The sequence below is a fragment of the Moschus berezovskii genome, chromosome 23, assembly GCF_049115385.1.
Source record: "Moschus berezovskii isolate FMDL1 chromosome 23, NW_MosBer_1.0, whole genome shotgun sequence".
In the NCBI taxonomy this organism is placed as follows: Eukaryota; Metazoa; Chordata; class Mammalia; order Artiodactyla; family Moschidae; genus Moschus; species Moschus berezovskii.
The window spans coordinates 24976082-25003872 of record NC_142482.1 but is presented as its reverse complement, the minus strand read 5'-3'; the positions used below and the strand labels follow the sequence as shown (position 1 = coordinate 25003872).

The following is a 27791-nucleotide window of genomic DNA, read 5'->3' as shown; positions in this document are numbered from 1 at the left end:
AAAAGATTGAAAAATCTCATTAATGCACATAGGTACAAAATTCTTTAAAGATTACCAAACTGGACCTAGCTTTGAATTTATATGTTATAAAGTGGCTGAGTTTTGTTTATTCCAGGAATATAGGATGGTTTGATAGAAAGTCTATTAATGTAACTCACTACATTAATAGATTGAAGAGGTGGGTAGGAGTCAGGAACGGACCACAGGTACAGAGAAGAACATTCTTTTTTTTCTTAAGTAGCTTTTTCTGTGTAACCAAACCCACAAAATTTCTGTGATATAAAACATTTATTTTTCATACATCTTGGGTAAGCTGGGAGCAGCTATTTAGGCTGGGCTTAGCTGGTCAGTGAGTCAGCCATATCCACAGAACTCTCATTATTCTTGAACAGCTGGCTAGTTGTGGCAAGTCCATCTCATGGCAGTGCAGAAAATTAAAAGGGCACATTCAACAGGACACACACACACATCATGCCCCTCTACCTGCATAATGCCTGCCATCATCCATCTGGCAAAAACAACTTGGATGTTGGAGTTCAAAGGCAAAGAATGGGGAATTATACTTTCCATAGCATGGACACCCTAGGAGGACATGTGCGTATTTGATTACATATAATTCACAAATACGACATACGTGTACACATATTACATGTTTATTATGTGCCAATTTATATACACATGAAATATGGTACAAGCAAATAAAACTTAAATTCACACATTAAGTACACTTTGGGATCCTTCTCATTTACTAGGCTCACAATCTTATCCGAAAAGGAAATGGAGTTAGTTTGACAGAAAGTGTTCTTCATGATCATCTTGTTTCATCTTTACTTTTTCCCATTCTTTCACCCTCTTCTAAAAAGAATTTAAAGAGGTTTACAAAGCACCGAGACAAAATAAATTTATAAGCAGAAAACAAAGAAAAGGGAAAATAAGGTTACCGAAGCAAGATGGAGCTACAAATGCCATTAGCACTTGGCTGGATATTCTGTTGGCTCCTCGTATCCTCTTCCCACTCTTCTCCGCCCATTTAACAGCTCCTGCATCTTGGGCTTCTCCTCCAGCTACAGGATTCACTGAGTTCTGATGACCACTCTGTCTTGCTGCCTGAGGCCCAGAGGCTGGTAACACACACTTCCTATGAACTTCCTTGCTGCCTCCTTTAAACTTGCCACATCTTTGTAAAGTGAAACTCTCCTTACTTAACCTTTTCAAAAGTGCCATGTTTCCTGCCAGAGATCCTGACTGCAATAGCCCACAAATTGTATGCCTTAAGTCTAAATGCCTGCTAGAAGTAGATGACAAATGCAGTTCTAAGGTCTCAGTGTGATTACTATCGACTAAAAAAAAAAAAAAAGTACACAATGTGAGAGTTGTGAGTTAAATTTTATTTGGAGCAATGTGAGGACTGCAGCCCAGGAGACAGCACCTCAGATAGCTCTGAGAATCTGTGTCAAAGAGGTAGGAGGAAAGGACAGTATATATGTGATTTTGGTAAAGGGGGAATACATGCAAGTAAGCACTTTTTTTGTGGGTGTGGAATTTCTGCTGGTCTTGTGAAGCTTCTGCTAGTCACAAGAAACAACTGTCACCATGCAGGATTTTAGTGCTTTTCTAGTTACAAGGAGATACAAGAATTGGGCTGATAAGATCAGTTCTAAGAATATCTATCTGAAGACCTATCCTGCCAGTTTTCCTGGAGCACAGAGTGCCTCATTTCTGCTCTCCGCCCTGAACTCCTTTGGGTGGTGTTGAAGGTCAGCAGCTGCAGCAGCACATGATTTAATCCTTGTAGAGGTAGATGGCGGGCCCCTATGGCAAGTGCCAACTTACAGTTGACATTACAAGTGGGAAATACAATAAATAAAAGAATCTCCAGTCCCTCCAGAGAAGCAGATCTACTCTGGACGGGTACAAACTTACCTGTCATTCTACCATGATGAGTAAGAAACTTTCTGTGACTTCTCAATGGCAACTCTGTGGTATTACATCCCCATTCTCTTCTGTCTCACAGATCATCTCCAACTAGTCAGGGCTCAGTCCTCATATACCTTCTCTTCTTATCCACACTCACTCCCTAGTTGATTTCACCTAGCTTCATGGCTTTGATTATCACACACATGCTCATGACTCCCAATATGTATCTCCAGTCTTTTCTCTGAATTCCAGTTTTCACTGTTGAACTCCCTCCACTCTTTATCCAATGGGCACCTCAAACCTTTGGCATGTCCAAAACAAAACTTGCTAGTCTTCCTCTATCTCAGTAAAGAACCTGGCATTTTTTCCCTTGGTTTCTAAGGTGTGTGGGTTGGTGACAGAGGGGCTGGTGGAAATATGTTATCCTGGATTTCTTTTTTCTCACAGCTGCACATCATGTTGGCTCAGATATTCAAAACTATATTCAGAATCTGACCAATTCTCACCAACTCCATCACTCCTACGCTAGCCCCCACAGGCCCAGTCTCTCTTATACCACTGTATTTTCTAATTGGCTTTCTTCCTTCTGTCCTTGCACCCTTTCAGTGCCCCACCTCCAGCAGTAAGTGTGAGCTTTTAAAAATCCGTCAGGTCATGTCATCGTGTACTTAAAATCCTCCTGTCACTTACCATCACACTCAGAATGCAGGGTAAAGTTTCGACTATGGCCTGTAAGGCCTTAAATGAACCGACCATTGATGTTCTGTGAGCAGGTCAAAGTACTTGAGCTCTCAGGACTTTTGTACTTGCTGTTTCCTCTGATAGAAATGCTCAGCTCCAGGTATCTACATGCCTCCACCACTCACTTCTCTGCTTAAATGGCAACTCCTCAGAGAAGACTTCCCTGGTCACTGGCTCAAAACAGCCCCACCATCCCTATTTCTTACTTTACTTTTCTTCACAGCAGTAACCAGTACCTGTTGTTGTTTAGTTGCTAAGTTGTGTCTGACCTTTTTGCGACCATAGATTTCCCAGGCAAGAATACTGGAATGGGTTGCCATTTCCTTCTCCAGGATATCTTCCTGACCCAGAGATCAAACTTGTCTCCTGCATTGCAGGCAGAGTCTTTACCACTGAGCCACCTGGGAAGCCCATGATCAGTACCTGAAAGTGAAAGTGAAGTCGTTCAGTTGCCTCCGACTCTTTGCGACCCCATGGATTGCAGCCTACCAGACTCCTCCATCCATGGGATTTTTTAGGCAAGAACACTGGAGTGGGTTGCCATTTCCTTTTCCATGGGATCTTCCCAATCCAGGGATCAAATCCGGGTCTCCTGCATTGTAGGCAGACGCTTTTACCATCTGAGCCACCAGGGAAGTCTCAGTACCTGACATTACACTAAAAATAAATACATAATCACTGCAATTGCCTTTCCATTTAGAATGTTAAATGCTAGAAAAACAATGGTTTGTTTCCTTTACCCCAGCATCCCTGGTGACAGGTATGGTACTTGACATATAGAAAGTGAAATTCGCCCAGTCGTGTCCTACTCTTTGCAAACCCATGAACTATATAGTCCATGGAATTCTCCAGGCCAGGATACTGGAGTGGGTAGCCTTTCCCTTCTCCAGGGGATCTTCCTAACCCCGGGATCGAACCCAGGTCTCCCACATTGCAGGCAGGTTCTTTACCAGCTGAGCCACCAGGGTAGCCCAAGAATACTGGAGTGGGCAGCCTATCCTTTCTTCAGGGGATCTTCCTGACCCAGGAATTGAACCAGGGTCTCCTGCATTGTAGGTGGATTCTTTACCAACTGAGCTATCATGGGAACTCTTGACATATAGAGGGTTCTTGATAAACATTTGCTAAGAGTATGAAAGACTTCAATTCTAGTTCATCTAGTTCCTTGACTCACACTCAACAAGACCCAAGAAATATTTGAGTTCTCAATTATGTGAGTGTCACTTAGCTGGATGCTTCAGTTCAGTTCAGTCACTCAGTTGTGTCCGACTCTTTGTGACCCCATGGGCTGCAGCATGCTAGGCCTCCCTGTCCATCGCCAACTCCCAGAGTTTACTCAAACTCGTGTCCATTCAGTCAGTGATGCCATCCAACTATCTCCTCCTCTTGTCTTCCCCTTCTCCTCCTGCCTTCAATCTTTCCCAGCATCAGGATCTTTTCCAATGAGTCAGTTTTCCCCATCAGATGGCCGAAGTATTGGAGTTTCAGCTTCAGCATCAGTCCTTCCAAAGAACATTCAGGACTGCTTTCCTTTAGGATGAACTGGTTGGCTCTCCTTGCAGTCCAAGGGACTCCCAAGTCTTCTCCAACACCAGTGTTCAAAAGCATCAAAGCTAGATGCTTAAAGCTTTAAAAATCTAAACAATCGCTGACCAGAACTCTGACCTTTTGGGTGAGTAGTGATTGGGCGAAGTCTGTACAACCTGCCTGCCAGTGAGCAGTGCTAACCCTCCAAAGTGCTAAGACTGGCAAACCAGTGAAAGGAATAGGGCAGGCTGTATCCTGCCTTCCTTCTGACATGAAAAGTCCCACAGATCATGGGCCTTTTTCAATGCCCCAGGACCACCTTCTAAATCTGGTGCTAACCTGTGGCGAATGCAGAATTCCAAAGAATAGCAAGGAGAGATAAGAAAGCCTTCCTCAGTGATCAATGCAAAGAAATAGAGGAAAACAACAGAATAGGAAAAACAAGAGATCTCTTCAAGAAAATTAGAGATTCCAAGGGAACATTTCATGCAAAGATGGGCTCGATAAAGGATAGAAATGGTATGGACCTAACAGAGGCAGAAGATATTAAGAAGAGGTGGCAAGAATACACAGAAGAACTGTACAAAAAAGATCTTCACGACCAAGATAGTCATGATAACGTGATCACTGACCTAGAGCCAGACATCTTGGAATGTGAAGTCAGTGGGCCTTAGAAAGCCTCACGACGAACAAAGCTAGTGGAGGTGATGGAATTCCAGTTGAACTATTTCAAATCTTGAAAGATGATGCCGTGAAAGTGCTGCACTCAATATGCCAGCAAATTTGGAAAACTCAACAATGGCCACAGGACTGGAAAAGGTCAGTCTTCATTCCAATCCCAAAGAAAGGCAATGCCAAAGAATGCTCAAACTACCACACAATTGCACTCTTCTCACACGCTAGTAAAGTCATGCTCAAAATTCTCCAAGCCAGGCTTCAGCAATATGTGAACCGTGAACTCCCAGATGTTCAAGCAGGTTTTAGAAAAGGCAGAGGCACCAGAGATCAAATTGCCAACATCCACTGGATTATGGAGAAAGCAAGAGAGTTCCAGAAAAACATCTATTTCTGCTTCATTGACTATGCCAAAGCCCATGACTCTGTGGATCACAAAAAACTGTGGAAAATTCTGAAAGAGATGGGAATACCAGACCACTTGACCTGCCTGTTGAGAAACCTGTATGCAGGTCAGGAAGCAACAGTCAGAACTGTACATGGAACGACAGACTGGTTCCAAATAGGAAAAGGAGTACGTCAAGGCTGTATATTGTCACCTTGCTTATTTAACTTATATGCAGAGTACATCATGAAGAACGCTGGGCTGGAAGCAGCACAAGCTGGAATCAAGATTGCCGGGAGAAATATCAATAACCTCAGATATGCAGATGACACTACCCTTATGGCAGAAAGTGAAAAGGAACTCAAAAGCCTCTTGATGAAAGTGAAAGAGGAGAGTGAAAAGGTTGGCTTGAAGCTCAACATTCAGAAAACAAAGATCATGGCATCTGGTCCCATCACTTCATGGGAAATAGATGGAAAAACAGAGGAAACAGTGTCAGACTTTATTTTTTGGGGCTCCAAAATCACTGCAGATGCTGATTGCAGCCATGAAATTAAAAGACGCTTACTCCTTGGAAGGAAAGTTATGACCAACCTTGATAGTATAGTAAAAAGCAGAGACATTACTTTGCCAACTAAGGTCCGTCTAGTCAGGGTTTTTCCCGTGGTCAAGTATGGATGTGAGAGTTGGACTGTGAAGAAAGCTGATTGCCGAAGAATTGATGCTTTTGAACTGTGGCGTTGGAGAAGACACTTGAGAGTCCCTTGTACTTCAAGGAGATCCAACCAGTCCATTCTAAAGAAGATCAATCCTGGGTGTTCCTTGGAAGGACTGATGCTAAAGCTGAAACTGCAATACTTTGGCCACCTCATGTGACGAGTTGACTCACTGGAAAAGACTCTGATGCTGGGAAAGGTTGGGGGCCGGAGGAGAAGGGGACGACCGAGAATGAGATGGCTGGATGGCATCACCGACTCTGTGGACATGAGTTTGAGTGAACTCCGGGAGTTGGTGAGGGACAGGGAGGCCTGGCGTGCTGTGATTCATGGGGTCACGGAGAGTCGGACACGACTGAGCAACTGAACTGAACTGAACTGAACCTGTGGCGATGCTCCACCTGTTAGGGAGCTGATCCCTGACGTGAGAGAGCACTGCGGGGCTTAGCCGAAGGCAAAAGCTGGAAACATGAGACCACCTTTATGTTTAGGTTCTCCACCACGTAGCTCGAGGACGTGAACACTGCTCTTACACATTTAGAGTGAACAATTAGCTATGAACTGCCCACTGAACGTCACAAAGCCAGCGCACGCCCCAGCCGCGCTCAGAGCCGCTAGCGCGCATGCGCAGCAGAGAGCGCCGCCGCGCAGGCGCACTGCAGCCCGGAACCCCGCAAAGTCTGGACTGGTTCCCCGCGGGGGAGCGAGCGGGCGGGCGCGCGAAAACGGGGGCGCGCGCCATGGAGCAGCGGTTAGCTGAGTTCCGGGCGGCCCGGAAGCGGGCCGGGCTGGTGGCTGAACCCAGCACTTCGAGCCAGCGTACACAAACCTCGGGAGAGAAGGCAGAAGCAGCTACGACTCCAAAAGCACCCTCAGGCTGGCTAAAACGGTTCCTGGTGTGGAAACCGAGGCCACCGAGTGCCCAGGCCCAGCCCAGCCTCGCTCAGGTGAGAGGAGGGAGGCCTTACCCCCCAGGCACCCGGCTTTTGAAACGCCGACGTGGCCTCTGAGGCGACTCCGCCCAGGCTCCGCCCCGGCACCACGTGGTGGCCTGCAGGCCCCGCCCCACGTCGTGGAACGGCCCGGCCCAGGCCACGCCCCTCGGACCTGGAGAAGCCCGTGGACAGCGACAGTCGATGGGGTCACAAAGAGTCAGACACGATTGAGGAACTAACACACTTTTCGCTAGCAGAGAGGGGCTGCTGGCGCCTCCCGCCGGCTCGGCGGCGGGGCCTCGCGTCTCCTGCCCCCTCCTGTTCTGCCCTGAAGAGTGACTTTGACATTTTCTTTTCAGCCAGGGACCCACGCAGCTTCGACTCCAGGCGGGAAGTTGAGGGTCTAGGGTCCCAGAGAAAATCACCTCTGCCCTTGCGTTATTCACAGCGAGTTGAGTGATCACTGTGCCCTCGGTGGCTTTGGGAAGCCTCTCCACAACCGTAAGGGGCCACAGCCCTCTGCTAATGGAGGGGGAAAGGTCTAATTGGATGCTGATGAGAAGTGGCAGTAATTAAAGCTTGATCAGATTTCGCATCTGGGCCACGTGGGGCCAGTCGCCCAAATAGCCTGCGCTTTAGAAATGGTGTTTGAATACAGAACTCGCAGAAGTGTGCTGACTGCCTGTGGCGGCATGTGTTGTAAATCACTGTTGAAGTAGCGAAGCCTATTCAAGTTTAACAATTAATGTTTAAGGCGAAAACAATAGATTAGTATGATAGCTTTTGCAACCCATTTTGAGTGTTAGTCGTTCAGTCGCCGGACTCCTTGAGATCCCGTGGGCTGTAGCCTGTCAGTCTCCTCTGTTAATGGGATTCTCCATGCAAGAATACTGGAGTGGGTAGCCATTACCTTCTTCAGGGGATCTTCCTGACCCAGGGATCCCACACAGTTCTCTTGCATTGCAGGCAGATTCTTTACTGTCTGAGCCACCAGGGAAGCCTCATTAGCTTTTGGTAATCTCTCATTCCTCTCTCTGTATCTTGGTTTTCACTCATGAGTAAAGTGGCAAGGTGACTCGAGTGTGAGATTGGAGCATGCATGTGGGAACACAGGACAAAACATCAAGGGGAAATCTGTGAGCTGGTCTTTGTACCTCCTAAGTGCAATAAGTGCCAGAAATTCCTTTTGAAAAGTAAAATGTGCCTTACTCCTCTTAAAATTTCTCAAGTTCATCTATCATTGCACCACATCTGGTTATAAGGAATTTTTTTGGGGGGGGTAATCAAGGAGAACTTATTGTTACTTAGTTTGAATTAGATATTATTCTCCATGACACATAGAGTTCCTACTGACTTGCAGAAAGAGTGTGCAGGGTTCAAACAATCCATTTCCTTGCATACAGTTTGTCTCAGGATGACTTTATTGTGGATTAGAACTCACAGAGCACAATTGCTTAGGATTTTAGAATCCATTTCCTCTACCCTTTTTCCTCCCCACACTTAAAAAACGTCTAGCCTACACAATGAGTTTTTGACTTTATGTCTCATTTCCAAAGGAATATGAGATCACTGAGTTGGATCTAGAGGAGCTGAGCTTGGAGAAAATTCCCATTATTAAAATCCCAAAAACTGATGGCCTGACAAAGGGATGAGAGGCAATGCTGGACCTCCTGTGCTTCTTATCAATTACTCTGTTTTTCATAAGGGACTTTGTCTAAAACTCATTTTCATTTACTCTGTTATCATTCCTGAGTTTGCTCTGGTGTGAAATTATCACTAAATTGCTCCCCACCCCCCACCCCTGCCAATTTCTGATCTATCTCTACCTAATAATTTTGGTGGCACATAATGGCTTGTCCGAGATTTCTTTATCCTTCTATTTGTAATTGCTTCTTTTTGCTGGCCGTTGATACGGAGGCATCCACCTCCTCCTCCCCTCACTCTCGAATTTAGCTTGGGGAAAAGTATTTCCCCCAAATAAAATATTTCTTTCTGCAGCAAACTTCTACCACAAATGTAGAAAATGCCTATAACTTTTTTTTTTTTTAATTCTGCCAAGCCCCCACACTATCCTCATCTCCCTCCCGAGGCCCCCAGTGCACCATCTAGCCCCAGGGTCTGTTGACCACACTCATCCTGCAACTCCTCCCCTCCAGGCCTTGGCTCAGGCTGGCCCCCTGCTCAAATGCCCTCTTTCTTTGGCATGACCTGACCAGGCACAGGCTTTGCATTACCCCTTCAGATCCAGGAGTCATCTCTTAAGTTCTCCCTTTTTCCCACCAGCATTCATTCACTCAGTCATGTGCCCACTATGTTCCAGCTACTGTCCTGAGTCCCAGGAGACAGTGCAATGAAGACAAGGCCCTGCTCTCACAGAACTTGATTTTGAGTCGAAAGAACAGAATGATGAATGCTACAAAAGGGAAGAACACCCAGCGTGCCGTGATAGTGAATCGGGGGTGAGGGATGCAGAGTGTCACTTTAAATTGGGTGGGCAGGGAGGACCTCATAGAGGAAGTGACCTCACCATTTTTCTTCAGAAGGAGCCACTCTTGAGAAACCTTGGACAAGGACAAGGGCCCACGTGGTGACATTTTTGCTGAGGTTTGTAGAAGAGGGAGCCAGCCAGGTGGTGTGAGGGGAAAGGGCTTTCCTCTTAGAGGGAACCACAAGTGCAGAGGCCCTGAGGTGGGAAGCACTTTGGTATTCTGGGAATGGAAGTCCCTTCCCTAAACTGCACCGTATGTACTGTGTGCCTGTGGTGGCCACAGACACTTTGCACACAGCTTTACAGTAGGAGGTGCACTGGTTGGAGGCATCTCTGGAGCCCCCCTCTCCTTTGTTTGTTCCTTTTGCCAGTTTAACACCCCTACCCCTACCTCATCTCCTCCTAGCTCTCTAACCCTCCCCTTAGCATCCCCCAGGAAGGCCCCTAGTTAAGTAAAAAAGGCTTTGAAGGGAGATCATCCTAGGATCTTGGACCAACCTCATCTCTGCCCGTCACCAGCCATGTGACTTTAGGGGAGTTCCTTATATCTCAATGTCTTCTTATCAGTAAATTGGGACTAATAAGGCCTGCCTGCTGGGTTACAGGAGATCAGGCATCTTGAAGGCACTCAGTAAATGGTGGCCATAGAATTATTCTTATTATTGTTCCTTTAATAATAAATTCAGTTTACTGTGAATTTCAAGCTGTGCACGTTTAAGATGTGTTCTGTGTCCATCAGTCCATCATTTCTCTCTGATCTCCTTGTCACCAGCCTCATCTCTGCCCGGTCCTCTCTTATTGGGCTTCCTGCATGAACTATTAACAGTTTCCTTTCTTCTCTTGCAGCCCATTCTCGGCCTGGCATCCAGAGTAGTCTTGAAGATCAATCGGATTGTATTCGTTCCCTGCTAAGATTGTCAGTGATTTCCCTGTTGTGCACACTGATTGAATCTGAAAGGGACATTTATTTATTTAATAAATGTATGTGGAGGGGGTGGGGAGTGTAGATGATAATATGTCAAAGACCTTTCCAATCTAATTGGAAAAGTAATAATTGCAACACATGCTAAGTCACTTCAGTCGTGTCTGACTCTTTGCGACCCTACAGACTGTAGCCCACCAGGCACCTCTGTCCATGGGATTTTCCAGGCAAGAATACTGGAGTGGATTGCCATTTTCTTCTCCAGGGGATCTTCCCCACCCAGGGTTGATGCTAACAACAAAAACAACTAAAGGTCTAACAATATAGAATTGCTAAAGCAACATGAATCAGATGACCTATATATTTTTTGGAGATCAGATAACAGTTTTGGTCCCTTTTAAGTTGCCACGTAAAGAACACAGGATATAACTGAATAAATGAACTAAGTCTGCTCTGTACAGAGAACTTATGTGTGCAGTGCTGTTTGGCTCCAGAGACACCAGAAGATAATCAGCAACAGTATGGTGACCTCATGCAACAACCAGGGACACATGTGATCTCTGTTAAAAGAGAGACGCTTGAATGACAAATAGTTTGGTGCTCAGTGAGAAAGCAAATCAGAGCTCTGGGAGGCAGAGGGGCACCCTGCTTGATGGCCCCAGAGGTCAGGGTATACATAGTTCACCAGCTGTGCTTGCCTGGAGAGAGCAAGTTCCTGAGGAATGGAGAGGAATATTCCCAGCCACAGATGGGCAATGTCTTTGGGTTGTAAGACCAGAGGATTCATTTCTAGAGCAATAGATTGCAGATCATGTTGTTCAGGAAACTTGTTTACAACATTATTTTACAAACGGCAAATCATGACTCATTCATGGGTAGTGAAAAAAATTTTAAAGGTTTTATCCTAAATTAACTAAATGTAATTTAAAAAATAGAAAACCAAAGCTTCATATGTAATCAAAGTGTTGATATGTGAAGACTTTTTTCCCAATACACATATATATATATATTTGGGGAGGGGAGGGGTTTGCAGTACAAAATGTATTTTTTATTGTGGGTCATACCCAAAAATGTTTAGAAAATACTGGCCTGGAGACCAAGCTCCCAAAAGCTCCTTAAATACCTCTGTCTTCCATTACACCCAGCACAGGGGCCTGCGTTCTGGCAGTTCCGTCTTTTGAGTGAATGCAAGGCCTTGGATTCCAGTCCAAGGAGTTTAAAATTTAACTGGCAGGCAGTAAAAATGTGTCAAAGGTTTGTGAGCAGGAAGTTGATGGGTGTTGTGGCAGATTTATTTAGTAGCTGTGCATGGGGTGGTGCGGGGAGAGAAGGGTTAGAAGGAGGGGAGTCCACTTAGGAGACCCTGGGGCCATGTAGGATTGTCACAGGGGATGGAAAGGTTGTGGCTATAACTGTGATTTTTTTTTTTTAACGTGTAGAATAGTCCTCATTTTAGAATCATGCCACTCAACAAAATTTTAGCTCGTCTAATCAAATCAGCAAACATATATTGATTCTGTGTGGGAAGCGTGTGCCCGGCTGCTGCCTTATCAGTTACAGGGAGTTACTGGAGGGGCTGCATTAGCTCCTGTTAGCAGCAGACTAATCTGATGAAATGTCTGCCTCAGATGGGAATCCACCTGAACGCTGTAAGGTTTTCATCAAGTCACATCTCACTGAGTTTTGATTCAGAGCAGGATGCATGAGAGCGCTTGGGCGATAGTTGTCTTAGAGAGCAGGGCAAGAAAAACAGACACCAATGAGGGGAAGCCTTCCCACGCAAGGACAGCTGCCTCTCCAGGTGGGTTTTGATCCTCCCGGCCCCACTGCCCTTCATTCTTTCTTTGGTTTGTTTGTGTGTCCTAGGGAACAGCTGGGCCCGGGGTCCTCGAGTCACAGCCACCACAGAGTCCAGCCGAAGCCACACCACCGCCACGGCCGCCACCCCTGGCCCCACGGGACCAGTCTTTCCTGACCAGCGTCACCTTGTTGAAGGTGCTCCTCTGGTTGGTCCTGCTGGGACTGTTTGTGGAACTGGAATTTGGCCTGGCCTATTTTGTCCTGTCCCTGTTCTACTGGATGTATGTGGGGACGCGAGGCCCTGAGGAGAAGATGCAGGGAGAGAAAAGCGCCTACTCTGTGTTCAACCCGGGCTGCGAGGCCATCCAGGGAAGCCTGACCGCCGAGCAGCTGGAGCGTGAGCTGCACCTGAGGCCTCTGCCGCGGAGATAGGACCAGACTGGTGGTGGGCCCCCTAGGGCCCTCGCACCCCCTGGCTTTGACCGAGAACAGCTTGCGGGTCAGGTCTGTGACCCCACAGTTCCACACTTCCCCTGACCTCCTGCTACAGTTTTATCTCAGAACTTCTTTTTCGTTTTGGTGAAACTCCTGGAAAGACACTCGCTGTGGGTCTGATGCAATTTATAAAAATTACACACTCAAGAAAGGAGACCTGTTTGTCTCTTTATTTGAGAGATGCGATTCTTAGAACACTAGGAGGGCTTTGGGGAGATAGCTGTTGAAAATATTGAGCTGTCTGAAGTAATGGTTTGGTACATCAGAGCTATGTGTTAAAAGTAAATACTCTCTTTAAGTCTTTTTTTAAGAATTAGTTACAGTAAGTCCCTTGCATACATACATGACTTCTGTTCCAAGAGTGCACTTCTAAGTCCAGTTTGTTCCAAGTCCAAAACAGTTAGCCTAGGTACCCAACTAACCCAATTGGCTATATAGTACTGTACTTTAATAGGTTTCTAATACTTTTCACACAAATAATACAGAAAAAATAAAACATTTTTAATCTTACAGTACAGTTAGAAAAAGTACAATAAGTACAATGAGAACGTACTTGAGAAGTACAGTAGTATGGCACAACAGCTGGCATCCAGGGGCTGGCATCGAGCGATGGGCGAGAAGCCTCACTGACTGGAGGAGAGGTGGTGGGAGACGGTAGAGCGGAAGGATCGTCAGCCATAGGAGATGGAGGGCGAGCGGCACGGTCACTCGCGCCTGACGCTGACGTCACAGGTTCCGGTCCCCTGCTGGATTCAATTCCATCTGGCCTCTTGAAAACACAGTCTTAGTGGTGTGCCTGAGTAGTAGCTCTTTTTTTCTTGCCACAATGACATGGTAGCACTGGACTGCATTCTGAGCGGCTGCTGCAAACTTTGTGAACTCTTCTACGTTCGGGTCCGGTGCCTCAGAAACTTAGCAGGGCCTCTCAGAGAAAGCCCCTTTGCTACTTCCTGCACCGTGAAGCCCTTCCGTTCTTCAGTCACGTCTTCCTCCTGCCTCTCTTCGTGCTTCCTCTGGGCCTCCAGCTCCTTCAGGTCTTCATTAGTAAATTCTTCATGTTGCACCGCAAGGAGTTCAGTGCAGTTGTCCTCTTGCAGATCTAGCTTGAAATAAAGAAACTGTACTACGGTGCTTATACCATACTGTGCAGTAAAGCACACAAAAGCACAACCACTTGTAGAGGATGGACATACATGGCAGTATACACGCGAAGTGACTTACGAGATTGGACGCCCACACATACATCTTTGAAAGTTCACAACTTGAAGGTTCGTATGCAGGAGACTTACTATAATTAATTTTTAATTGACACATGTTTGATTTACACTGTTATTAATAGCTTTAATTGTACAGCAAAGTGATTCAGTTACATATATATGTGCACGCATGCATGCTAGGTCACTTCATTCATGTCCGACTCTGTGGACCATAACCCACCAGGCTCCTCTGTCCATAGGGTTCTCCAGGCAAGAATACTGCAGTGGGTTGCCATATCCTCCTCCAGGGGATTTTCCTGACCTAGGAATTTAACCTGCATCTCTTATGTCTCCTGCGTTGGCAGGCAGGTTCTTTTTATCACTAGCACCACCTGGGAAGCCTATATATATATATATATATATATAGTCTTTTTCATATTCCTTTCCCATATAGGTTACTACAAAATATTGAGTATAGTTCTCTGCTCTGTACAGTAGGTCCTTATTTATTATCTATTTTATGTGTAGGAGTATGTATCTGCTAATCAAAAATTCCTACTTTTTCCCTCCCCCCCAACTTCCCCCTTTTAACCATAAATTTGTTTCCTATGCCTATGAGTCTATTTCTGTTTTGTAAATAAGTTCATTTGTATTGTTTTTAAGACTCCACATATAAGTGATATCATGTGATACTTGTCTCTCTCTGTGACTTGTTTCACTTAGTATGATAATCTTTGGGTCCATCCCTGTCGCTGCAAACAGCATTATTTTTCTTTTTTATGGCTGAGTAATATTCCATTTTGTGTTTGTACTACATCTTTATCTATTCTTCTGTCAGTGGACATTTAGGTTGCTTCCTTGTCTTGGCTACTGGAAATAGTGCTGCAGTGAGCATTGGTGCCCATGTATCGTTCCAAATTGTGATTTCCCCTGGATGTATGCTTAGGACTGGGATTGCAGGATCACATGGATCTCCGCATTATTCTCTGTAGTGGCCGTACCAGTTTACATTTCCCCCAACGTTGTAAGAGGGTTCCCATTTCTCCACACCCTCTCCAACATTTATTATTTGTAGACTTTTTGATGATGGCCATTCTGACTGGTGTGAGGTGATACATCATTGTAGTTTTGATTCGCATTTCTCTAATAATGAGCAGTGTTGAACATCTTTTCATGTGTCACTTGGCCATCTGCATATCTTCTTTGGAGAAATGTCTTTTTAGATCTTCTGCCCCTTTTTTGTTTGAATTTTTTTTTTTTTTTTATTGAGCTGTATGAGCTGTTTGCATATTTTGGAGGTTAATCCTCTGTGAAAAATGCTATTGGTAATTTGATAGGGATTGCACTGAATCTGTGGAGAAGGCAATGGCAACCCACTCCAGTACTCTTGCCTGGAAAATCCCATGGGCGGAGGAGCCTGGTAGGCTGCAGTCCCTGGGGTCGCTAAGAGTCGGACAGGACTGAGCGACTTCACTTTCACGCATTGGAGAAGGAAATGGCAACCCACTCCAGTGTTCTTGCCTGGAGAATCCCAGGGACGGGGGAGCCTCGTGGGCTGCTGTCTTTGGGGTCACACAGAGTCGGACACGACTGAAGCAACTTAGCAGCAGCAACACTGAATCTGTGACTACTTTGGGTTGTAAAATCATTTTTGACAGTATTGATTCTTCCAGTCCAAAAACAGTGTATCTGTCCATCTGTTTGTGTCATCTTTGATTTCTTAAATCATTTTCTTAAAGTTTTCTGAGTACAAGTCTTTCATCTCCTTAGGTAGGTGTATTCTGAGGTATTTTGTTCTGTGATTTGATGATAAGTAGGATTGGTGCCTTCATTTATCTTTCTGATCTTTCATTGTCAGAGAATAGGAATGCAGGAGATTTCTGTGTTATTTTTGTATCCTGTATCTTTACTGGATCCATTGATGAGCACTAGTAGTTTTCTGGTAGCATCTTTAGGATTTTCTATGTAGAGTATCATGTCATCTGCAAACAGTAATTTCTTTTTCGATTTGGATTCCGTTTACCTCTTTTTCTTCTCCGTTTGCCCTCTCTTCCTGCTCTGTTGGTTGTTTGGCCTGAGATGTTTCAGCACTGGAGCCTACAGGCTTTTGGTTGGAGCTGAGTCTTGGTGCCAAGATGGTGGCCTCCAGGAGAGCTCATGCCGATGAATATTCCCTGGTACCTCCACCACCAGAGTCCCTGTACCCACAGTAAGCCACAGCTGCCCCATCCTCACGCCGCCTCCTCAGGAGACCCTCCAAGACCAACAGGTGGCTCTGGCCCAGGCTCCTCTGACGTCACTGCCTTCACCCTGGGTTCTAGTACAGGATACTGTGTGCAGTCTCCAAGAGTGGAGTCCCTTGGAGTCCCTGTTTGACCCAGTCCTGTGGACTCCTACAACAAGCCCCACTGGCCTTCAAAGCCAAATGGTCTGGGGGCTCCTCCTCATGGTACTTGACCTTTAGACTGGGGAGCCTGGCTCGGGTCTCAGAGCTTTCACTCCTGTGGGAGAACTTCTGTGATAGAATTATTCTCCAGTTTGCAGGTTGCCCACTTGAGGAGTGTGGGATTTGATTATATTGCAAATGCACCCCTTCTACCGTCTCATGGTTTCTTCCTTATTATTTTTTTTTTTGTAGATTCCAGTCTTCTTTTGGGGGAGGGGTGGAGGGCACTTTCCTGATAGCTCAGTTGGTAAAGAATCTACCTGCGATTGCAGGAAACCTCAGTTTGATTCCTGGATCAGGAAGATCCCCTGGAGAAGGGATAGGCTACCCACTCCAGTATTCTTGGGCTTCCGTGGTGGCTTAGCTGGTAAAGAATCCTCCTGCAATGTGGGAGATGTGGGTTCGATCCCTGGGTTGGGAGGATCCCCTGGAGAAGGGAAAGGCTACCCACTCCAGTATTCTGGCCTGGAGAATCCCATGGACTGTATAGTCCATGGGGTAGCAGAGAGTCAGACACAACTGAGCGACTTTCATTTTTCAGTCTTTTATTGATAATTGTTCAGCAGTTGTGAGTTTGGTATACTCATGAGAGGAGGTGAACTCAAGGCCTTCCTACTCTGCCATTGTGTCTCTAAGTCCTTTCATATCATTTTTATAGCCAACTTTCCCCTGGAAAGTTGGAAGCTTTGGGATTTTTCTTGTTTTGCGTTTCCCTGCCCCTCCGCTTTCTGCTGTCTGTCTTGCCTTTTTGGTTATTAATGCTGTTGAATCATCTGCTTCTCAGAAAGACTCCCATTTGCCCCTCACTATTTTTTATACTCCTCAGTTATTCTACCTCCACGCAGTGAAAGAAGATTAGAGAAGACAGTGTTCTAAGTGACAAGTGTGGGGAGAGACTTCACAAAATCAAAAATACTGGTAGATTTGACAAGTGGCTATTAATGATGAATCCAGCAAGAAAAAATTCTTGAGTCCGTACAAAGGGAAGCTCTGCAAGTGGAACTCCTGACTTACTGGCTGCTTGGGTTGTTTCTTATATTCTAAAGACTGTACAGTGAGTGATGCCTTTGACTGTGGGCCTCTGGTGGAAAATTATGTAAATCATGGTAATCAGCCATACTCTGTGTTATGGCCTTTTCTAGGGCAAACTTACAGCTGGGGCTCATTAAAACTGGGCGAAGCAAACCGTTGAATAATTTTTTTTTAACACAAATCATACTGATTAGTAAGAGGACTCAAGCTTGAAAGCAATATTTTCCAAACTTCAGATTTTAAGAAATTAATGTCTCCTTGGTAGGTTTTCAACTTCAGAATTTAGTTATTCTTATATTGGGAAAGTAACTTTAATATCTAGATGTTACTAAATAATGGAGGTCTATTTTCTTTGTGGGATCTTAGTGCCCCAACCAGGGGTTGAACCCACACCCTCTGCACTGGAAAGATAAGTCTTAAACACTCGACTGCCAGGGAAGTCCTGTAAGTCTGTTTTCCTTTTTTAATTCTTGCCTGATTCACTTATAGCAAAATCCTAATTTAAATTCAACTTTTATTCATTGAATGACAGCACTCTACTAGGTACCTGCGATAGAATAATGAAAAAAGCAGGCATTTTCCCAGTTCTTGGAGCATTCAGTCTAACTGGAAATGGGGTGGTAGACAAAATAAAACAAGCAAGGCCAATAATCAAGTGAGATAAGTTTTAGTTGTAGGAGTGTGGAGCAGATATTCTCATGAATCACACTTAGTAGACAATTAACTCCATGTGTTATATTCAGCAGGTCCTTTTTGATTATCTATTTGATATATATTTGGCTTCCTAGGTGGCTCAGGGATAAGGAATCTGCCTGCCAATGCAGGATACCTGAGTTTGATCCCGGGCTGGGAAACGGCAACCCACTTGCCTGGGAAATCCCATGGACAGAGGAGCCTGGTGGGCTAGTCTGTGGGGCTGCAAAGTTGGACACGACTTAGCAACTAAACAACAACAAACCCCATGTGTTATATTTAGTAGGTCCTTTTTGATTATCTATTTGATACATGTTCAGTTCAGTTCAGTTCAGTCGCTCAGTCGTGTCCGACTCTTTGCGACCCCGTGAATCACAGCATGCCAGGCCTCCCTGTCCATCACCAACTCCCGGAGTTCACTCAAACTCATGTCCATCGAGTCAGTGATGCCATCCAGCCATCTCATTCTCTGTCGTCCCCTTCTCCTCCCGCCCCCAATCCTTCCCAGCATCAGAGTCTTTTCCAGTGAGTCAGCTCTTCGCATGAGGTGGCCAAAGTATTGGAGTTTCAGCTTCAGCATCAGTCCTTCCAATGAACACCCAGGATTGATCTCCTTTAGAATGGACTGGTTGGATCTCCTTGCAGTCCAAGGGACTCTCAAGAGTCTTCTCCAGCACCACAGTTCAAGAGCATCAATTCTTCGGTGATCAGCTTTCTTCACGTCCAACTCTCACATCCATACAACCACTGGAAAAACCATAGCCTTGACTAGACAGACTTTTGTTGGCAAAGTAATGTCTCTGCTTTTTAATAGACTATCTATACATGTTAGTGTGTATATTTAGCCCTCCTTAAATATTTACTTGCATTGCTCCTCTCCAGCCCCTTCCTGATTGGGAATTTGTCCTTCAGAGTTATCCCTTGAGCAGAAAGTTCCCTTAGCTCATCAGGAAGTCTTGAGATTTCCCTGGGGGTCCAGTGGTTAAGACTTTGCCTTCCAATGCAGGGGGTGCAGGTTCATCCCAAGTCAGGAAGCTAAGATCCCTCAGGTCTTGTGACCAAAAATCCAAAACATAAAACAGAAACAATATTGTAACAAATTAAATAAAGACTTTAAAAATGAGCTACATCAAAAAAAAAAAATCTTAAAAAAAATTTTTTTAAGTCTTTTATTCTGTGACTCCTGTCTGAACTGGACCTGTAGAACATATGGGAAGCAGATGAATTTCTATTAAACATGCAAGTTTCTATTAAGATACATGATTTTGTCTCCTGATTTATTTTCTTAAGGCTTTCTTCATCTTGATATTTTACTTGGGCTTTTCTATTTCCTAACAGCCAAATACCAAGAAGAAATATCTTTCCCTGATCAAAGGTTTGCTGCAAAGCCCAGGGCAATAAGTATTGTTCTAGGAAAGAATTAATTTGTATTTTTTTAAATGTATAATTCAGACTTTCACCTAAAACAAAATGCCTGTAACTCTGAATTAAGAATGTTTGGTCCAGTTAGTAATCTTAGCAAAGCAGAGAGTTCTCTGAAACACAGCACAGAAGAGACTCAATTTAAGAGCCAGTTCCACTAGCGTCCTTTGAAAAGGTAGCCATTTATAATGAGGTGGGGCCTGGATTGCCTTAAACCCACCTTTCATGGGATTTTCTGTGAGTGATTTGTCAACTCTCCTTGTTCATCTCTTCCCAAAGATTGCATGTGACAGGCAGCACTGACTTCTCGGAAAGGTGGAGTGTGAACCAATTAAATGCCTGGCAGGGAAAAGATGAAAGGATGGGGGTATGTATTTGCTGTTCTTATGAGCCCATTAAGCTTTAGGTTCAGTCTTTGATTTCCTGAATTTAGAAAGGCCTGTTGATCTCAGAATTTCCACTTAGCGCCTGACCATTAGCCCAGCAAGCAGCTTCCATTAAAGGCTGCTTCTGCCTCAGGGAACTTGAAATCCCAGAGATGGGTTCTGTCCCCGTGATAGCTGTGTGCACGGATGAGGTCCTCTCCATCCAAGTCTTATGAGTAATGTAAATAAAAGAATGCTTTTATTCACAGTATCCCATCCCACCTATTCACAGGGATTGCTACATGACCCTCTAACTTGTAGGGCTGGAAGAACCCCCAAAATGGCCTCGAATGCATCCCCTACCCCTGCCTTCCCTGATAGCTCAGTTGGTAAAGAATCCACGTGCAGTGCAGGAGACCCTGGTTCAATTCCTGGGTCCGGAAGGTCCCTTGGAGAAGGGATTTCTGGCCTGGAGAATTCTATGGACTGTAGGGGTTGCAAAGAGTTGGACACGACTGAGCGACTTTCACCCCTGCCTTGGTCAGGGCTGCATTTTATTTCTGACTAAACATTTTATTTCCTAGTGATCCCTAAAGAAGACGAATCCAGGTACAAGTTCAGGCACTAGTTAGGAAGTTCTTTACTGAAAGAGCTTGAGCAGTCCCAGGTTATTTCTTCTTATTCTAATCTCAGTGGGCACAGAGCATCCTCCCAGTTGGTAAACCATTACTTAGTTCTCTTAGTCATCTTTTGTCTTTGGGCTAAATCATCAGATTGTACCTCTGGGATAACCATTTTCAAGCTATCCCTGACCCATTCTGCAGGTTCATGGTCTGGGTGATGTGAATGTCCCAGTTGGTGGGTGCAGTGACATTTCTCAGAATCTCTGGCATTTTACCAGTGATGATTTAGGCATGTATATCTTGTGCTATTAGGATCGTGCTTTGAGTCCAGAAAGTTTTCCACATTTGCCTTTTGACTGATCTATGCATTAAGATTTGTGCGGTAGTTTGAGCATTCTTTGGCATTCCCTTTCTTTGGGATTGGAATGAAGACTGACATTTTCCAGTCCTGTGGCCACTGCTGAGTTTTCCAAATTTGCTGGCATATTGAGTGCAGCACTTTCACAGCATCATTTTTCAGGATTTGAAATAGCTCAATTGGAATTCCATCACCTCCACTAGCTTTGTTCATAGTGATGCTCTCTAAGGCCCACTTGACTTCACATTCCAAGATGTCTGGCTCCAGGTGAGTGATCACACCATCTTGATTATCTTCGTCGTGAAGCTCTTTTTTGTACAGTTCTTCTGTGTATTCTTGCCATCTCTTCTTAATATCTTCTGCTTCTGTTAGGTCCATACAATTTCTGTCCTTTATCGAGCCCATCTTTGCATGAAATGTTCCCTTGATATCTCTAATTTTCTTGAAAAGATCTCTTGTTTTTCCTATTCTGTTGTTTTCCTCTATTTCTTTGCATTGATCGCTGAGGAAGCGATCTCTCTCCTTGCTATTATCTCTCCTTGCTATTCTTTGGAACTCTGCATTCAGATGCTTGTATTTTTCCTTTTCTCCTTTGCTTTTCGCTTCTCTTCTTTTCATGATTGCTGGGAGAAATATCAATAACCTCAGATATGCAGATGACACCACCCTTATGGCAGAAAGTGAAGAGGAACTCAAAAGCCTCTTGATGAAAGTGAAAGAGGAGAGTGAAAAGGTTGGCTTGAAGCTCAACATTCAGAAAACAAAGATCATGGCATCTGGTCCCATCACTTCATGGGAAACAGATTGGGAAACAGTGTCAGACTTTATTTTTTTGGGCTCCAAAATCACTGTGGAAGCTGATTGCCGCCAGGAAATTAAAAGACGCTTACTCCTTGGAAGGAAAGTTATGACCAACCTAGATAGCATATTAAAAAGCAGAGACGTTACTTTGCCAACCAAGGTCTGTCTAGTCAAGGCTATGGTTTTTCCCGTGGTCAGGTATGGATGTGAGAGTTGGACTGTGAAGAAAGCTGATCGCCGAAGAATTGATGCTTTTGAACTGTGGTGCTGGAGAAACCTCTTGCGAGTCCCTTGGACTGCAAGGAGATCCAACCAGTCCATTCTAAAGGAGATCAATCCTGGGTGTTCATTGGAAGGACTGATGCTAAAGCTGAAACTCCAATACTTTGGCCACCTCATGCGTCGAGTTGACTCACTGGAAAAGACTCTGATGCTGGGAAGGATTGGGGGCGGGAGGAGAAGGGGATGACAGAGAATGAGATGGCTGGATGGCATCACTGACTCGATGGACATGAGTTTGAGTGAACTCCGGGAGTTGGTGATGGACAGGGAGGCCTGGTGTGCTGTGATTCATGGGGTCACAAAGAGTCGGACACGACTGAGCGACTGAACTGAACTGATGCATTAAGATTAAACTCACAAACTCTGTGCCAAAAAAAAAAAAATCTAGGAAGAGTTACACAGTTGACAGAATCAGTGATCCTCAGTTAGGCAGAAAGTAAAATTTTAACTATGTGTTTTTATTTCCTGCCACTCACACTGTTAACCTATTTGCCAGCAAATATTTGTAGCTGCTCTGAGCGTGGTGCTGCTAGGGACACGTAAATGAACCTCTCCAGTCTGTGTCCACCGAGAGGGACAGGAGGCAGGGTGGGGCCGGGGTGCCATGGAGCATCTTGCCACTAGGGGGTAGCATAGAGCTGCAGTCTTAAGTCGTGGGTCCCTTAGCCTCACACTTAATTTATGTAATATTTTCAGACTTTCTATTCACTTTAAGACTCACAGAGGAAAGAACTCATCAGAGGTCCTGGGAAAGGCCGAGAAAGCTACCAGAGTGATTTATACACAGAGTTTAAAATAAAACCCTCTCTCTAGACTTAGCAGGCAGTATTGCAGTTGAGGGGGTCAGCACTATGCTTGTTCACATCTGAGCTTTGTCCGGGGGAAAAAAGACAAAGAACTCACCCAGCTGGCAGAGAAACTTGATCCCTAAGCCAAAGGAAGTCAAATTCGAACTGTCTGCTTTGGGTCTTGTCACACATACTTTTATTTCACCACACTGGAGCATTGTGAGTTGGTGGAGAGAAGCCTTTGAACCCAAATTTGTCAATGACATCTGCAGCCCTCACCCTTGGAGATGTGTCTTTTGTTTGGTAGGGTTTATCTTACCAGGCCCTAAGTGATCTGGCCCCTGCCTGCCTTTCCCAGTTACATTCACCTCTTTCATATCCATTCTACACAGAAGTTTGGGATACTAAAAAATAAAAAGCCAGACAGTAAATAGTCTTGACTACTCAACTTCGCCATTGTGGAGCAAAAGCAGCCATTGAACGAGTGTGAACAAATGAGTGTGCCAATAAAACTTTATTTATAAAACCAGTGGTGGGTCATAGTTTGCCACCTTCTGCTCTCTTAACACACCAAATAGACTTCTGCTTTAGGCTGTTTGCTTAGAACTCACTTCCCTAGATGATCCTAGGACTTGTTCCCTTATTCCGTTCAGGTCTCTCAGATGTCATGTCATCAGAAAGGCTTTCTCTGACTACCCAATCTAAAATAGAGCTCTGGGGCTTCCCTGGGGGCCCACTGGTTAAGAATCTGCCGCCAATGCAGGGGTCACGGGTTCCATCCTTGGTTTGGGAAGATCCCACATGCCACAGGGCAACTGACTAGTCACCACAACTGCTGAAGCCCACATGCTTCACAACAAGAGAAGCCATCACAGAGAGAAGCCTGCACTCAGCAACGAAGACCTAACAAACCAAAAACAAACAAATGACCGGATGAGTGAATTCAAAAAATAAAACAGGACTCTGCTCTCATATCTCCATCTTTCCCCCTCCTCTCTCCTATGATAAATACTTCATGGAGTTGCTTTACTGATAATATCGATCACACTTTGGTAACTCCTAGGGAAAAGCATGTGTGTTTATAGCCAGAAAATATTTTTTTTTCAGAGTATCTTTTATGTGTTGCAGTCCATTTACAGTGAACAATCTCTGTGTACAGAAATAGCTTTGCTAGGCAGAGTTTGTTTTCATTGTATTCCTCAAATGACTCTTCCCCTGAGATTTAGGCTGAGTTTGGCAGTGCCAAACACATCATATGGTGACTTGGCACAGGGCGATGTGAAAGAATTGCTTTTTCTAGATCCTCATTCATGTTTTTGGCTCTTCCTATAGATTATAAGTTCTGCCCCCTATGTAATTTTCACAGAACTATTTATGGAAAGAGGAGAATTTCCTAGAAAATTTGCATGTTTCCCAGAAGCAGAGGAAGCCACAAGGCTGGTCAATACAAAGTGAACAGGGAAATTGGGAGGTGATTAGAGAGGAAATTCATGTCAGGAGCTGATAACTTTGGAGGACACAGCGCCAGGGAGCAGAGAGACATCAGATCCTAGAGTCCACTCTGGGTGTCCGTGATCTTCCTGCCGAAGCCTTAGGACATCTATGTTAGCGCACCGCTTTGAGTGCAGCTGAGCAAAGTCTCTCCATGTGGGTGGCTGATGCAGAGTGTGTGCGCCACACTTCATGGAGGTGACATCAGTACTGGAATTCGGGTGACTTGACATATTCTCAAGGGATCTACAGCACGGAGGCAAAGTATCTCAAGAGCTGTTGCATTTCTAATGTAAAGAGTGATGCCAGGATTAATCCAGTGAAGGAACCTGAAAGGCAAGGGACCCATCCGGCTAGAAGAGAGGCTGTATCAGAAAAGCAGGAAGAGTTCAAGGCAGGAGAATGTGAGAGAACTGTGGTTGCAGGTGATGCTAACGCTCCATGGACATGGCATCTTTTCTGAGCTTGTGGTCCCATCATACTTTGATTGGCAGTCTTCTTGATCTTTACTAGTTTCTGAAAGAAGGTGGTTTTGTAAATGTCTTATGTAAAGTATGGTGTTGTGGATGTTTTTCTTGATTGCTAAGAAGTTATGCTCAAGGACTATACTGTGTTCTTAAGGTAACATGATTCTTTTATGTGATATGAATGCACATAAGATGCCTTTTCATTTGTACTGTTAACTGTATCTTTCCAAAGGATGCTATTGGAAAGACGTTGATTAGTATAACCAGAGTGAGACATCTTTACTTGGGTATATGTTCTCTACTCTGCTTCCCATACCAGGATTCAAACGATGAAAGACCTTGAAGGTAGTTTCATTGTCTCTTGTTTAGTTGCTTGGTCATGTCTGAGTCTTTGCGACCCCTGGGACTACAGCCTGCCACGCTCCTCTGTCTATGGGATTTCCCGGGCAAGAACACTGGAGTGGGTTGCTGTTTCCTCCTCCAGGGCATCTTCCTGACCCAGGAATCGAAACTGCTTCTCCTGCAAGTCTCTTACATTGCAGGCAGAATCTTTGCCGCTGAGCCATTGGGGGAAGCCAGTTTCATTGTAAAGTGGCATCTAATTAGCAGGTACCCGTGGGGTTCAATAAAAATAGTAAATTCAGTCTCCTAGGAATTCTGAAGGTTCTGAAATTTCTGGAGGACAAAATACATGACAATAAAACACTAGTCTTTTTAAGCCAGAAATGTACACAGATGGTTATAGATTGTTGGAGAATGGACCTAAAAGGCAGGATAACCATGGCCTTTTCGTTGTAGCTATTAAACTTGCGTTCCCAAGGCTTGAACTGTGTTTCTAATTGCACCTTAGGTCTTTGGAACTGAAAGGCTTCTGTAAACATTTATTATTTAAATCCATGTTTTTCATTCTAGAGATAGCAAAAGTTTAAAGAAGAAAGAAAGAAAGAAAGAAAAAGCTCCTTGCAGTCTCTCCGGGGTTACCAGCCTGCTTCAGCCCCAGAGAGCGCCCATCCTTTGGCATGGGACTGCTCAGTGTTTATAATTCTCAGCTATTGATTTTATTCTTGGAGGTTGTAACACCAATAAATTCTGAGGTCTATTATAGGTCCTACATGAGGAAGAGCCACAGTAATTCATTCTCACACTGGAGCCCTGGATCAGTAGGGGGGAAAATTTTTTTTTTTATTGCATTTGCTCTAGGCTGTGGGTCTTTTTCTAAAATCATTATGTTAGTTAAAATGAGCCTTTATACCAAAGAAAATAATCTATCACAGTTTGGGATTAGAGAACTCTCCAGGGAAAGAGCTCGGATTTATGAAAAAAAGAGTTAATAACATTGACTAGACAGGCCCCCAACTTGGCCCGCTGGAGCTCACCACTTGTAATCCTGATTCTTTTCTGTACCTCTGCAATTTCCTCTCCTCTTTACCACGGCTCTTCTTCACATTTAAACAGCCTGCTGTGTTTTGTTATTCACTTTGCCCATGTTCAATCTCTTCATTGTCTCTTTCCCACCTGTCCTTCCCGCCCTGGGGGATACTCAATTTCTTCTTCTTCCTTGTCCCTGTATGGAATCTATTTTCCCCTATTCTCCAGTTCCCTGGCCACATCTGTCATCTATTCCAGTTTATACTGCGGTTTTTCCTCCCACTGTTTCTGGCAAGGGAGACCTGTTTTCAGTATTTCTCTTTAGAGAAATGTGTGTGTAAGAGAAAGACAGAGGGAAGCAAGAAAGGCGGGGGGAGGCTGAAGATACTGAACAGCATGTTTACGGCACAGTCTTTTGAGAGGATAGTAACAGAAGACTCTGGGTTGTGGGCAGGGGGATTCCTACTCCTTGGGAATGTCAGCACTCTTGGCAGATGAGTGAGATCCTTCACAAATTCTGCATGGAACTCACTTATCCCCACCAGTGGGGATCCATCCCTGGAATGTGGCTTCATATCACATGTGAACACAGATGGGTCTGGGACCCAGGAATTCTCATTTATTTCCTCCAGGGCTGGCCCTCAGCAGAGTGGGCAGCTCTGCTTGCGCTTTCTTTAGGCTGGAGCTAAGCCACCGTGCACCCTTTCCCTGCATCACTGACTGTCACGTCACACAAAAGTGGTGGTCATTACTGGTTTGGGCAGGTGTTTTCCTGGGGGTGGGCAAGGGAGAGGAACTCTCCTGGCTCCATCTTGCTCCTGCTGAGTGGCAGAGCAAAGACCCAGAAAGATGAGACTGTCCACAGAGGAGTGAAAGAGGCTGAAAGCAGGATTGGTACAGACAACTCAAACACAGATGTTCTGCCTGCACACCTCAGGAGCCGGCTGTATTTGTAGTTTGCTCTCAGACTCAGCTTTAGGACTATTATGCCTGAAAGGGACAATTCCCACAGCTTGTCTAAACGAGAGCTGTGTTTAAGGAGACATTTGGATAAGTGTAGTGATCTTTAAGTGGGGGGTGACTGAAATGGTGGAGGGCTTAGGGAGAATCTGCAATTCCCCTGCTCTTCGGTGAGAGCAAGTCACAAATTAGGGGAAAAGTTCATTTTTCCAAAGATGAATCTCTTAACGGGCAGCTCTATTCAAATTCTGTGGCCGCTCTGCAAACACGGTTTGTGCTTTTTTAAAAGATGGATTTAATGGACTGAGTTCATTTAGACAGGAGATCAAATGGACGAGCGGAATTAGAACACACATCCATTTGGCTGCCAGTCATTGCGTAAGCCACTCGACCACCCGACTTCTCTAATTAAATGACATTGCAGTCCCTGCACAAAGGCTGCGATGGATAAATTAGTACTTGGTAAGTGCTTTGAAGATGAAAATCACAATATGAGTAATGAGCCAGAATTTTTCCTCCCCTGGGGCTGGAAATGGCATCTTTTGTGTTTTCCTGCTACACTGCAAGTCACCTGGATCGACATTGCAGGAAACCTCCTCCCCCAAGGAAAAGCGGGAGAGACACAGTAAGGACACGCTTTTATTTGACTTATGAGGCAGATTAGGAAAGAGTGTGAATCCATTCGCATCTGTACACGAATTACATGCCGTACACATTTGCTACCTGTAGTTGCAGGTCATATTTTACATGAGTTTATATATTAAGAAATCGCATGAATACCTTATTTAAACATTCATGAAGCATCCCCCAAGAGAACTGAAGACAAATTCCGTTTTGTCCCTCCTGAGAGCTTCACTCACCTTCCTCTTGGTGCATCTCAGCTCTGCATCCCCCGCCC

General features: G+C 44.8%; 1 protein-coding gene across 1 annotated transcript; it reads left to right on the top strand.

The window, feature by feature from the left end:
- Nucleotides 1-6609: 6609 nt before the first annotated feature.
- SAYSD1 (SAYSVFN motif domain containing 1) lies at nucleotides 6610-19533 on the top strand. Its single transcript, XM_055406833.2, has 2 exons — nucleotides 6610-6908; nucleotides 12173-19533. Exons 1-2 carry the CDS (start codon nucleotides 6702-6704, stop codon nucleotides 12536-12538), a joined length of 573 nt encoding a protein of 190 aa, XP_055262808.2. The 5' UTR covers nucleotides 6610-6701; the 3' UTR covers nucleotides 12539-19533.
- Nucleotides 19534-27791: the final 8258 nt, after the last annotated feature.